The following is a 14,246-nucleotide window of genomic DNA, read 5'->3' as shown; positions in this document are numbered from 1 at the left end:
ATCAGATCGGAATCTACGTGTTCAAGTCCAGGTTTTGATTTGGCCTTCCAACCACACTGAACATGGAGACCACATGGGGACTGTTTTTCCTACCCCAGCTCCTCAAAAGAGAGTCACTGTGCATGCGTCCACGGGCAGCATCTCTGCCTCGCGTGATGTGGGGATGTGAGAAAGGCCACCGCGAGAGGCAGACCGCCCTGACGGTGACATTTGTCTGCAGGGCCTCGGTTTCCCAACTAGGGACCGGTTTTCTGCCACGACCTACGTGGGGCAGGCGGGTCGTGGGCGGCTGGGGAGTGTGAGGGTCCCGCGGCCACATCTCCGCATGCGGCCGGTGCTCTCAAATATCTCTTGTGCTGCAGGGAGCAGGTGGGCAAGTCGTGGACTTCTCCGGCATTTGGGACAAAGGACCGGCAGCTTCATGTAGCTGCGCTGTTGGGGGAACGTGACTGTTCGGTGTGGCTCAGCAGAGGGGCCTGTTCCCACCACTCTCGTCAGTCGGAAAGGAGCCAGACGGCTACTAGGGCTCCTTCTCTCCGGGGCCCACCTGTAACGTACGCTCACTCTTCCCAAAGTATTTACTGGATTGGTTTACTGAACAATCGCAGAGTAACTAGCACGTACCAGTCACTGTTTGCACCAGTCCTCACGTGTGGACGGAGCTAGGAGGCTGATGCTGCTGTGACGCCCGTTTCACAGATGGGGAAACCGAGGCACAGCGTACTTCCCCAAAATCAGAGCAGGGGAGCTAGGATTTGGAATCAGACGTGCCCCTCCCTCTCACCAATGACACATGGGTTTTTGACCCATCAGATCAACCCATGACGCATCTGGACAACCTCACTGTTCCCCATGCTCCCTGGAGGGGTGATTTTTCCTTATCAAAGAAAATTATCTAGAAATTTCCAGGCCCATAAGGAGCATGGAAACAGTGCGTATAAAATAGTAAATATTATAGAAATACTCACATGCCAAAATCTTATCAACATCTGAAGCATAATGCTCGCTTAATGACTTTGCAGGTGGATTTTTCCCCAAACCGTTACTATTTTAATTAATGGCTTATGAGACTTGAGTGCAAAAGGCAATAATGATGCCTTGGTTATGTTTCTTATATTTTACATCAGATTCTCCGTGTCATAAGTACAGTCTTGAAACAATAGGATAGCCCTGGAAAAAAAAATTGTTGAAAACTCTTTCAATTTGCAGTCCGCCTCCTGGTAAACACGACTTTCTTTCATCCGAATGTTATATTTGGCAATAAAACTATCAGATGGAAGCTCTCCTACATTTCATTTCATTGTTGCCTAAATAAAGCAACCCATTAAAATCCCTCTCCTTAAAAATCAGACTCGGATCCGAACACCTCTGTCTTTATGCAATATTTCTTTAGCAAAGGGAACAGCGGAGACGTAGGGAAGGGGGGAAAAAGAAACAAAACAAGGAAACAAACAAACAGACAAACACGCATTCTCTGTAAAATGAATACCCCTAAGAGGCTGTCTTCCGGGGACTTGCAAATCTTAGTCCCTTCCTGAGCAGGTGAGGGGTCCGTATTTCCTGGCGAGAGATCTCCCCCTTGACACAGTGAATTAACTAGTTAAAAGCTGTTCGCCTGGAGAGACACACGGTCACGGCATTTTCGGAGCGTGCAGAGCCCACGCGCGGTCCTGTGGTCGGAGCCCGGGGCAGCAGCTCCCGTAAGCTGTCCCCTCGGGCTGCTCCCAGACGAGCCGGCTCGGCGAGCTGTCCCCTCCCCGTCCCCTCCCTCCCGTGCAGCCTCCTTCCCTCTCCACCGCGTCCTGGGCAGCTCCATCCGTCCAAACGGGAGCTGAGTTTGCAGGCTGACAGGGATGCAAAGGGCTGGTGGTGCTGATGTCAGAGCCAGAAGACAGTTGTGATTGGACCTAATTAGACTTTGCAGCAGCAAATAGACAAGCTCCCTGCGTGATTGGCTTCAAAGTGGCTGGTGCCAAACAACTAGCAGACGAGCCAAAGTAGGAGCCCTGCGTTCGCTGGGAGCCCGGTCCGGAGCGGCCGCCTGGAGGAGGAGGGCAGCGGGGAGGGGGCGCACCTCCCCGCCGAGTCCTGTGGAGGAGCTGCTGCCGGCCGGGGTCCCCCCGCCCGAGCTGGCCGAGAACAGCTGGGGAGCAGGAGCGGGAGCCCGAGGCTCGTCCTGAAAAGTGAGCCCGCTCCCGGCCCGCAGGCATCCGGCAGCGCCGGGCCAGCAGCAAAGGTGAGCTGCTGGGGACCGGGTCCCTCCCGGCTCTGGCGGCTGCGTCTCGGGCCATGGCCTCGGTCCTGGGCACCAGCAGAGGGGCCGGAGGAGGGCTGAGCGGCCAACTCAAATGCAAGTCCCAGAGGAGACGGCGGCGGTCCAAGAGGAAAGGTAAGGACCCTGCTTTCTGCGCTGTCTCCGCTGACCGCTCCCCCACCCCGGGTGTGGGGTCCGCCTGCTCCCGCGGCTCCACTTTCGGGGGGCTGGGGGGGTCTGCTCCAAGCAGAGCGCCGGAGTTCGCGTCCCTTTGTGGAGGCCCCGGGGGCTCTTGCCGGCTCCGAGGGGACAGGAACGGGGTGGGGGGGGGGGGTGCAGAGAGCCCGGGCTCCGCACAGCCCGGCTGGGAGCAGGGTTAGCAGGGGGAGTGGGTGCGGGGACCGGAGGCCAGTCCCCTCCCCGCCTCACACAGCCTCTGACCCTCTCCGAGGCCACAGCAGCACCCGTGCCAAAGGAAACACTCGTGTGAGCCAGCAGCCCCAGAAAAGGGAGCGGACCTCATGCCAGCTTCTCCGTCCAAATCGTCTCGGAGGCAGGAGTGGGCAGGATGCTGGCGACCACGCTTCCAAACTGGCCGACGTGCCCCCTCGGTCTGCTCGGTGCTCGGGGCTCCGTAAACACTGGGACCCGCAGGCAGCACGGGCTGGTCCTGGGGTGGCTGGGGGGGGGGAGCAGAGATTGAAACCTGGAAAGAGAAGGAGGCACGGCAGCTCGTTAGTGACAGAAACCCTGCAAACCAGGGAGGGAGGACGAGCCGCGAGCAGCGGGTGACAGGTTGTTCCCGACTCCCTGGGGGTGGCGTCTGCATTGTGGGGACCGCCGCCTTGAAGTTAGTGCATTCCGGGGCTCCGCCGGGGGCTGGGGCCCGTGCCCCAAATGCCACCGTGGGGGTGCGCGCGGTCCCGGGAGCGAGGGGGGCTGCTTCCTGCGCCTGCCCTTTCCCTCCCGGGGAGGAACTCGTTACCAGCAGCCCCTCACCATGAGTCTGCCGGAGAAAGTTCGGCTCTTCTGACGGTTTGAAATGTGTTGATTTAAGGGTGGGGGGAAAGAGTCAACACGGAGCTATTCAGAACCGCGGGGCAGATGCCACTAAGATGCATCGGATTCTCTGCCTCCTACCGCAGGATGCGTGCTGGAGGCTGCTCTGTGTCCCCAGAGGGTCGTCGCCTCTGCGGTGGCCTGGCAGAAGTTTCTGCCACATCTCCCCCTACCTGCCCTCAAATACCCCCGGAGCCCTTCCCGGCTTCTTCCGTGAAATCAGAAATTAGCCAGGCAGCGTGGAGACAGAAATGCCACCATCACACAGTCACCGATGATGGTTGCGAGTCGAGACCACGGGGAGCGGTCCCTTCCCGGGGAGGTTCCAGAGCCCTGGGCTCTGGAACTCGGCTGGGGGTGGATTCTGTGGTTCCGGCTCAACTCTCAGGGCTGCCTCGGCGATGCCCGCTGCCCACTTGGTTACCTGGCGATGCCGTTTGGGAACAGACCTGCGGGCGCCTTCCGGAGTGATGCCGACAGAAAGTGGCAGCGAAAAGGGGTGGAGGGGGGGATCACAGAATTTAATGATGACTACAACTTTTAAAAGAGGGAACAAGGAAACATTATCTTGTAAATCGTAAGTGTTCGTGTTTCCCAGCATTGCTGTTTAGTCTACTTACATATTAAAATTGAAAAGTAGGGGGTAATATTTCACAATAAAACAGCATTCTACAGAAATAAGATACGAGCTGATGGACGTGGGAGCCTTTCTCCAAATTCATTTTTCTTACCTTTAAATGTCAGCCATGCTGGCTTAGAAAGCATCCAATTTGGAGAAGAACAACAAGAAACCGGAAGGAAGACTTCATTTGCTGTAAACTTAACTAGAACAGTTCAAAGTGGAATTTCTGTGTGAAATATTCCCATGCCTTGGCTTTTTCGAAGAAACCAGGTCTCTTAATTTTCGTGCCCCAAAACCGAGGTGGGAAAGGCTGATGTGCATGCGTGTGCTAACTCCTAGTGCTCGTAGGTTTATGTGTGGGGGTGAAATCTCCTGTGGCGTCTGCGGACAGCGGCCTTGGTAGGGCAGTCAGCTCAAACTGTAAATATTCACATCGTAGGGGAGAGTTAACAAGATAACCGTAAGTGGGAAAATCAAAAGAAAACATAGCAATTACGGGACACGTTAATTCATCATCTGCATGTGCTGGGAATAGGTCAGTTTCCGTGTAATTCTGTAGATCCTCGTTCTTCTCTTCTACCAAGAAAAACGGGGAATTTAAATTGCGTTCTGACCGTCATGACTCCCGGAGACAGCCTTTGAGTGCAGTGGCCTCGGCTTTTGAGCTCACCCACTTAAAACTCTGTGTTTGTCACAATTCTAAACCCACGTGTGTATTGATGGTTGTTAAGGAATGTGTCTAGGGCTCTACTGTGGACTGACTAGAGCCACCGACTGGGAGCACAAAGAAAGAGCCCGTCTCGTACGGGAGGAGCTAAATTGGAATAAACGTGAGGCTTACGTGCCAACGGTATGTCCTTTTCCACCTATTCTAATGAACAGGGGTGATTTTTGAAGACACATCTTAACTTTCGGCTCCCCGGGCTGTGAAAAGCTATCAGTGTTCTGTGTGTAAACTCCAGAAGTGCTTTGATACATTTTTTTTTTACGTCACTTATTATTGTCAAAATAATCCGTGGGCTTTGAAATAAAAACTATAGCTACAGTTTAAGTGTGAGATTCATACCGTGCTCTCATTACCACGAAATGTGATCCAGAGCCTCAGAAATCAAATGTTTCCCCGCACTCAGTGTTTTCAGGCACCGTAGGCAGTATAGATCTTTAAGAATCCAAAAAACTAAAAAATTAAAACCACAACAACAACTTGGTCCCGGGTATTAACAAGCCGGGACCTGCATGTCTCCCCCAGATGAACCTTAAAGGAGAGGTCCAGAGTAGACCCACCCACCCACCCACCCGTCTCTTCCCATTCTCTCATCAGGACCCCGTATGATGCATTTTTGCATTTTCTCTTTGTGTCACTTTTTAGTGGGGACTTTGTCTTAGAAATTATTTATGAACAATTTACATTTTCTGTACCAGTGAAAAAATGTCAAGATTTGAGTTTTGAGGAGGAGAAAAATAGGCAGCTGGAAGAAAAAGCACTGTGCAAAGGACAGGGAAGCCGTGTAATTTTTACACGTGTGGCTACAGCTGCTCACAAGCCGTGTAACATGGGGGAGACGTGTCAGCTTGCTGTCAGAAAATACCGGGAGCACTCGTAGTTGACGGAGTTTATTCATCAACTCAGCACCCACTCAGCTCACTGCTCGTGGGGGATTCTGAGAGTCGGCACTCTGTTGTGTACTTGGCAGTGGGATTATTCGAGGCGATCGCACACCAGCAGATCTGTGCTGGGTGCTCCGAGCGATGTCCCCCGTACTCGAGAAGGACTAGATGCGTGAATATTATGGAAGGTCTGTATTTTAGCCCAAAATAATAAAGGCGAAGGTTGAAGGCTATCTAAAATCGGTACCGACTGAACCAGGTGGAGTAGGAAGAGTCAGTATTCATGGAAACAGTATAACATGTAAGCATAAATCACTTCAAATTTTATCAGATAGCCCTCAACCAGTGGCTGCATTCCGGGTGATGTGTCCGAGGAATTTCATAGGTATATTTTCAATCATTAAAACAGGACCTGTATTCTGTCGTGGATTTCTGCCATTCTCTCTTTCGCGACTGTAGCTGTCCTGAAGGCACGCATCAGCATGAAATGCATTTTGCAAAGAAAATATTTTTAGTATTTGACAATGAGCACATACAGCGTGTAAAAATGACTCAAGTTTGTGGAAATTTTTCAAGAACTGTTCTTTCGATGCAAAACGTATTTGCAGTTGGCTGGAGAGCCCATGCAAATTCAGCTGGTTCCAAGAGGTAAACGGGGGGAGGACGGGGTTCTGAGCCAGGGGAGTCAGTCACCAGACGGAGAAAGGGAGGGAACTTTGGAGAGCTATCGCAAGGCTCTATAAACAACCATTTGTTAAGTCAACAAAGCAGATTCGGTCATCAGCACATGACCTTTCTTTTTTTCTTTTTTTCTTTTTTCTTTCTTTTTTTTTTTTTTTTTGAGGCATTTGACAGCCAAAGAAGTTAATGCCAGAAATGTAGATGTTGTCACAGGGCGATCCTTACACACAGTCTCAGAAACACTGAAGGTGCTTCTTGGAAACAGCAACACGAGATGTTGCTGAGTGACAGTGAGCTGATGAATCACAGGAAAGTAGGGTGGGAGCAAGGGCCGGCCACTGAATGTCGTGAAGTGCAAATAAAAAGTTGGCAAACGGAGCGGAATGAGGGCAGCGGGCGGCTGCTAGGCACGGGCTTGGTGTGAACCGGGATCCCGTGAAAAATTAACACAACACAAAGATCGCGTGTGGATGAGGCTCTTCGTCCCCAGCGATGCCCGGGTGACACACGAGTGTGCCTCAGCCTGGCTGGTGGGGACACAGCTCCGCACCACGGCCGCGCGTCCCCGTGCCCCCGCCTGCCTCGCCGTCTGACGGCTCGGGAGGAAGGAGACTGCATTTCGTGATAAAATTAAGTTGATTAAACCATTCACCATCCTCTAATTGTGTAGCGCTTTTTTCCCTCTTTCTCTTTTTAAAATTTGTGTTAGTACCTCTGGTTTCTAGTGACCCGTGTAATAGCAGTAATTTGAGATTGCTTCGAGGGCATTAGATATGATGAGTGAACTTGAATTTAGAATAAAAATATGAGATTCATGTATCCGTATCTAAATAGTGGTGATTCAGTTACCGCAGAAGCACTGTCCCAGAGGAGCATTATGTAAGGAAATGCAGAATGAGGAAATTGTGTTTTTCTGATCTGAGGCAGGGGAAGATAAGTTATGCTCCGAAAGCATTCAGGGTCCAATTTAAAAGCCATATGTGTGTTTGTTGTTCCTAGCTGTACCTGCATACGTCGTAAAGGCAGTTGAAGTATTTGAGCATTTTTTATGTCTGCCTGCTTCTTCTCCTAAAATGCTGGGGGATGAATGTTGGTGTTTTCGTAACACGAACAATTTTAAACAATTCGTAAAACAAAAATAATTCTGTTACTCGGTCCTTCGTCACATAAATATATCATTTCTAAATCGATGCTCCGTTGGTAAAGCGGGCTCTTAATTACGAGCAAATAAGATTTCTAAAGGGACAAATTTCCACGTGGTGAAAGCAAGATTTTAGAAGCACTTCTTATAGCCATTTCTAAACTGGAAACAAAACAAAAAAAAAGGTTGATGCCAAGTGAAAAAGGAAAAGCACCGATATCCTTCACAAATATTGCAACTATTGAGTGTTAACACTAATCATGTGGCTCTGTGTTACACAGAAAAACAGGCCAGTAAGGGCCTGTCTGAATTCACATTGCTAAGTATCTGTGAATAGAGTGCACGTGAACTAACTCCTATCTCTTCAATTAAATGTTTTTCCTCCACTGAAATACGGAAGTACATGCCATTAAATGTTTCATTACACAAAGAGAATTGTGTATTCCTAGCCATTAATATCCTTCAATTCACTTAAGGATGTACCACCATCAGGTGAAGGGGCCGTACTTCCAAAAAGAGGAGGAACGTTTATCCGACTCTGGATCCACGTGTAGATCTGTGAGGCTTTCGAGAGCAGGAAGGAGAGCGCTTTGAGAGATTCGTCAGACAGACTCCTGCCCTTCCTCACACGTGTGGCCACGTTGGTTCCCAAACATCCCTCTCTGGTGATCAAACTTGTACTGACCTGTGCATTTTATTTAAAAGGAATGGGGCACAGGGGCTACTGTATCTGACTTCTGGCCGACTCCGTCTCAGCAACGTCAGGGCAACGTCGCTCTTAGAGCCCCTGCCCCACCTGCAAAGTGACGAGTGGACCAGCTCCCAGGAGCCACATCAGAGAGCCCCAGCCTAGAGGTGGAGAGATCTGCTTCGCAAGAGATCTGTAATTTTATCAGACGTGAGCCTGATCACTTGCAAAGACACAAGTTGTTTGTTTTTTGTTTTTTTCCTGAAGAGTGAGAAATCTTTGGGGAAAAAAGAAAAGAAAAGAAAAAGAGTTAATCTGAGGGTGTGGGTCTTCTCCCTCCCCTCATTTTTATCCTAGTTACAGGCATTGCATATGAAGGGCAGCAAAAAAATAAGCTCATTTTATTATCTTATGGGTGAGGAACGAATACAATTAGCATCTGGTTTCTGGTAAGAAAGTGGTGGGTAAATTTCCTCCTTGTGTTACAAGACACACACACACGCACGTGTGTATACACAAATTCACTATTATCTGTTTTAAATTTTAAAAATTACCAGTGGCGAATGTTACGTTTTAAATCTCAAAAAATAGCAAACAGGTAACATAAATTTTATATTTATGTTAAAGAGGGGACTCTATGCTTGATTAAGACATAGTGTTTAGTAAGTGGAGCATTTACATAAACAAAGAAAAGTAGCTTTTTTTTATGTATGTTAAACACGGAAGAGACGTCGAATATAGATGCCCAGGTGGCTCTTAGATTTTAAGATCGTTGCTTCTGACCCCCTACGAGGGGGGCTACGCACACTTAAAATGCAGGGCTGAAGGTGGCTTGGCCGAGCATCTAGTGGAGGGCGGCCAGAGTGGCCGTGCGTGTGGCACACTGGGACCAGCGTGAAGGTTCCCTGGAGCTGGCCTCCAGCCGGAAGGCACGGGTCTGTCTCCGCTCCTAGGAGGATCAAACTCTCTGAGGGTTTAGGGAGGGAAGTCCAGCAGTGTAGACAAAAGGGGGAACAGGACAGTACGTCTAGGGGAGGCAATGCCCACTTTAGCCGCAGTCTGGTTGCATCCGGCCCGCTGAGCGTTTCCTTGACGGCGCCCATGGAGAACTTATTCACGAAACAGATCAAGGTGTCTTTCTGTTGCCGTTGCCTCACCATGTGGACAGTAAATGAGACTAACATTGCTCAGAATTCATTAGTAAACACTCTTTTCTCGAGTGTCTATCGTACAGAAGTGAATCTCACACTCAAGGGAGCGCTCAACACCGCCAGGTGATTTGCACATAATAGAAAGCGTTCCTTTAAACACCTGGACCAGGATGTGCTTTGGAGAATTTTACAGATTTAATTAATCTCCGCTGCTCCGTTTATCTCGGATGAAATCCCTGATCCTTGTTTCCCACGGCTGAGAGACGGGAGACCGGCCTTATCGTTTTGCAGTGCCTTACCCGATTTCTCAAATGTGTCCTCTAGATGTGGCTTTAAAACAGGGTGGAGGGGACTCGGTTCTCTGAAAGGGGGCCTGTCACTGGTTGAAGATGCAAACCCAAACTGAGTCCCTTCTCTGCTTAAAAGCAAACAAAAGTGGGGGAGCTTCTGTTTCTAGAAGCAGGACCTGGAATCATAATCAGCCGGCTCAGAGCATACGCCTAGGACACCAGTAATTGATTAAGCCGCAGATTTTATCCGTCCGAGCCCATCGGAAGTACCCAGATTTCCTCTCGTTAAAATTAATGCAGTATTTCCTAAAAGTTTAATTGCTTTTGGAAAAGTGCAATTTAATAAACATGACAGAAACGTCAGCAAAATAGATTCTGACCTCCCCTGCACCCCAAGTCTGGCTGGGTTCACTCAACCCTGTCGGTAACAGATGCTCCGCTTGTGTTAGGCTCACGGCTGTGAAAGCGACGTGTCCTTAAAGGAAACACACACTTTCTTTTTACTGGACGGCGCTCAGGCCTGAGAGCTGAGACGCCAAATGTGCACAAACTCAGACAGTCTGACGTGTACCCTTAAAAGAAAAAAAAAAAAAAGACTTTTATACATTTGGCTGTTAAGTGAGAGAATATTTAAAAATAGCACCTTTCACTACTCCTTGGGTGAATAAAAACATAGAGGACCAAATTTAACTAGAGAAATGAAGATATCTTTATTTGTGCCTGAGCTCCATATACCCATACTGTAGACGAAAGTCTTCAAATGCCTATTCAGATTCCAACAGAATTGTAACGGGAAGTGACTTTTTAATTCAAACCCTTACGGTTCGGGATAAATTTGCTGTATTCAAATGAGTCAATGCTGCTAGTTTTCTTTCCAAAGAAAAAATAAACTTGGAATAGAAAATATTGCTCTACCCCTAGGAAAAATCCCAGGATACATAGTAGCTTTTTTAAAAACCCCAAGACAGCAGAATAGGGAACCCCTTCCTTTGATAGCCCGGGAAAGACTGCTCGGGGCAGGCACCGCAATGTCTTGTAAATGTGTGCTGGTCCCACGTCTGTGCTCGGTCAGGAACTGCCCACGGGCACGGCTTCGATCTGATTGAAATTCAGGGAAATTTTCACCCAGGAAGCATTTAGGAAGATACGTACTTTAGATCTAACAAATTTGAGAGTTCATATAATTTTATGTAATCACCTGAGTTCTTTAATCCAATTTGTGCCGAAGTTAAATTATAATTTGGGCTTTTATACGTAGATAATGAATAGAATTCAAGTCATTAAAAGCTTGCGCTTGTGTGTTTTGGGTAGATTTGTAATATACGCAGACAATATAGAGATGATATAGAAAGATAACAGAGTCAGGATTTGAAATAACGCCCACCCGAGTAGCATGGTTTGAACTGCACGGGTCCGGTTACACACAGATGTTTTTCCATAAAAACAGGGCGGTCCTGTAAAATTTTCTCTTCCTTATGATTTTCTTAAGGATATTTTCTTTTCTTTAGGTTCCTTTGTTGTACCAATATAGTATTTAATATACGTGACATACAAAATGTGTGTTTTATGCTATCCATAAGGCTTCTGGTCAACAGTAGGCCTTTAGTAGTTAAATTTGGGGGGAATCAAAACTACGCGTGCATTTTCAACTACTCAGGGGTTCGGCGCCTCCCCCCCGGTGTTGTTCAAAGCTCCACCGTCCATATAAGCAGTTGCTGAAGTAAGGAAATATCGCAATATTAAAAGATTAACTCTAAACAGCAAAAGTCTAATATGTACACATTTTTAGATGGACATTTAAAAACTCGACTACAGATTAAATGAATCTTGAGTAAACTTCTGAGAGCTCAGACTCCTTGAGAAAGCTGAAAAATGACCTTGGCTTATGACCATGCCTTATGGTCCTGAAGTAAACATTCATTAATTATAAAGTTCCAAAACATCATTTTTTAAAAACATCCTTTTCTGCATATTTCACACACGTGAAATATTTTTGTCTTTGCCACTAATGAAAATCAATCTATCCTCTTATATCACATAATAAGAGAGACACAAAAGCCACATGGCAGAAAGAGGTTTCATTGAAGACAGAATGACAGAGATACAGAGAAACAGAGACAGGGAGGGAGACAGAGAACAGCGTCGTCTCTTTCTTCCTGTGCCCTGATCAAAGTTCACCTTCCTGCATTTTATCTCCTGTACCTTCAAAAACAGAAAGGGCACTTGATTTAAAAGTATGGGGCATCCAATTCTGTCTGTTTGCAATTTTGCCTTAAACATTTTGCGTGTATTCAGGGCTGTATCTGATGTGTAAGTACGATTTCTTCCCTCTGAGCAAGGAGTTAGGAACCGAAAATATGCAAGAAAAACAAGGTGGCATGATCCTTGTGTCTGGGCTTATATTGTATCTGGAGATACAGACATACAGATGTAAATTCAAAACACAGAATAGAAATAAACTGTCATGACCCCAACACACTATTAGGTTCTATGGGAATTTTTTTAATCCAAATATGATTGTATTCTTTACAAAATTGGATTTCTATTCCATTTCTTTTATTATTTCAAGTGAAACCCCTAAGTAAAAACTAATATAAACCCCTCTAGGTTTGAGCATTTTTATTTCTCCTGCAATGTCAAACGTAATAGCTACTCAATTAAAACCCACTGAGAAAATTGACTTTGTTTTTGAAGGAAGAATGGCTTAAGGAAATAATCAGGACAATACGGTAGACGGGAACGTTTTCTAAGGGGATTGTGTACAGATGGTGTGAGCTGTAGGGGACAAAGAAGGGCCGTAGCATACGGGGGAGATGCTCAGAAGCCAGCTCTGGGATGATGACGTAGAATTACCTGCTGGTGGGAAAGGCAAAAGTTTGTTGTGTGTGTGAGGTGACTTCTGGGATGGGCACCATGATGAGATTTGTGTCCCCGTAAATTAGTACAGTGGCCGTCTCATTGTGCACCCTCAGTAAACTGTTGTCATAGGACCAATTATTAGATTCAGGCTGCAAATTTATAAAGGATGCTGTCTGATTTATTTTTAAGCTGTTAATATGTAAATCTGAATTTATTCATGCGGCAAGCATTTATGGGACACCTTTATGGGTCAGCCACCATGGTAAATGGCAGGGACTAAGCTGTAACAAAAGCTCCGAAAATGTCCTAAAAGAGTCAGAAAGCACCCGTCACTGGGCTCTGGCTTCTCTGCGGTCCATGATGGGGAAACCCCCCAAGAAGCTCGGGAGGCACATCTCTACTGTTTGTCAAGCCAGCTGCTCTGAGAATTAGCACGCTCGTGGGCATTTGTGTGGATGGGGTGAGATGAAACCCTCAGACCATACAGATTCCAAAGATGCTTCTTAGGGAGCAGGACTTTGGACCGTGGTGCCTCTGCCTTGACTCTTCTACAGACTCTCTCTCTGTCCCTCCAGCTTGAGCACCAGGGCACTACATGCCTGGTGGCTGCACGTCTGTCCCACCCCTGCGACCGGTGTGAGACACCCTCCTTCTATGAAGGTCCGGGCGCTGCCCGAGAACTCAGCTACCACCTTGCTCCTTGGCTCACAAAACTTCCGCTCTGTCCTCATGGCTGGGGCAAACATTGTGTGTGTGTGTGCACGTGTGTAACACAAAGTCTAGGGCCAAGCCCAGGAAACTAAGTAAACGTGGCATCTAACGTGATGCAGCCTGGCACTCTTTTCCTGTCTTTTCCTGAAGGCCGTGTAAAGTAGGACGCAGAGCTCATCCGAATAGTCATAGGGAGTGTCCCCACTGCCGTGTCCACTCAATATTGTGGACACAGAATACGTCCTGAGAATGATGAGAGTCACCGAATTTGTCCCTTGCTTCCAGGTAGATGGCATGTTCCCTGGTCTTTCTTACCTCTTACCTAAGAGAGCTTTGGGATTATCTCTCTGTCTCTCTGTCTCTGTCTCCATCTCATATACATTCATTAGGCAGGAGACGTGTGGAGACTGGAAGATAAAGTTCGTCAGTGCGTCCTACTTACGCGGGCAGGAGCGATGCTGGCTGCGGTCTTTAGGTCTAGATATTTATCTATAATGATACTTAGGAATGTTTCCGAAGTTGAACAGCAGGGAAACAATAAAAGTAGGAATTGATAAGATTGAAACCAGCAGAAATCTGACATTAACATCCACACCTCTTCACCAGGAAACTGTCTGATCCTTAGTTCAGATGGTTAAGGAGACCGTCTGTGCCCTTGATTCCTCTGGACTTTTCTTCTTTGGACGTTTAGGTGAGCTGACCTGTTTCCCAAGATGGCCTTGACTCATTTGTTCCCATTCTAAAGTGTTATTTCTTATATCAGGGTTCTTATCACTAATATCAAAATCACCTCTGTGTGAAAATATTCAAGGTTCGCATGAGATGCAAAGACACCATCACATTTATATGTCTGTGTACGTATATTCATAACGTGTCATATTTAGGTAACCGATGCGCGAACTTTCAAGATAAAATGTAGAGTAGACGGGACTTTTTGTGCTCATTAGATGAAATAACGATTCAAAGAATGTCTAGGTCACAGTGGTTAGCGTGTGAGAGCTGCTGTGATAGAACAGCACACTGTCCCGGATCCTGGAGGCGGGGAGTCCGGGATCTGAGCACGGGCAGGGCTGGTTCCTTCCAAGGCCTCTCTCCTGAGCGTGCAGACGCCACCCTCTCCCCCTGTCCTCACATGGTCATCCCTCTGTGCATGGCTGTGTCCTGACCTCCTCTTCTTATAAG

General features: G+C 47.6%; 1 protein-coding gene across 3 annotated transcripts in view; it reads left to right on the top strand.

The window, feature by feature from the left end:
- The first annotated feature begins 1,818 nt into the window (after positions 1-1,818).
- ADARB2 (adenosine deaminase RNA specific B2 (inactive)) overlaps positions 1,819-14,246 on the top strand; it is a 429,400-nt gene continuing 416,972 nt past the window's right edge. The window contains exon 1 of one of the 3 annotated variants that reach the window (XM_045060803.1): positions 1,819-2,389. In XM_045060803.1, the coding sequence (XP_044916738.1) occupies positions 2,290-2,389 (100 nt within the window). In that variant the 5' untranslated portion in view covers positions 1,819-2,289. The remainder of the gene's footprint in view (positions 2,390-14,246) is intronic. The other 2 variants (XM_045060802.1, XM_011283586.4) reach the window with 2 other exon arrangements.

Source organism: Felis catus, chromosome B4 (genome assembly GCF_018350175.1).
Source record: "Felis catus isolate Fca126 chromosome B4, F.catus_Fca126_mat1.0, whole genome shotgun sequence".
Classification (NCBI taxonomy): domain Eukaryota; kingdom Metazoa; phylum Chordata; class Mammalia; order Carnivora; family Felidae; genus Felis; species Felis catus.
Note: the sequence above shows the minus strand (reverse complement) of the source record. Positions and strands in the feature narration are given on the sequence as shown.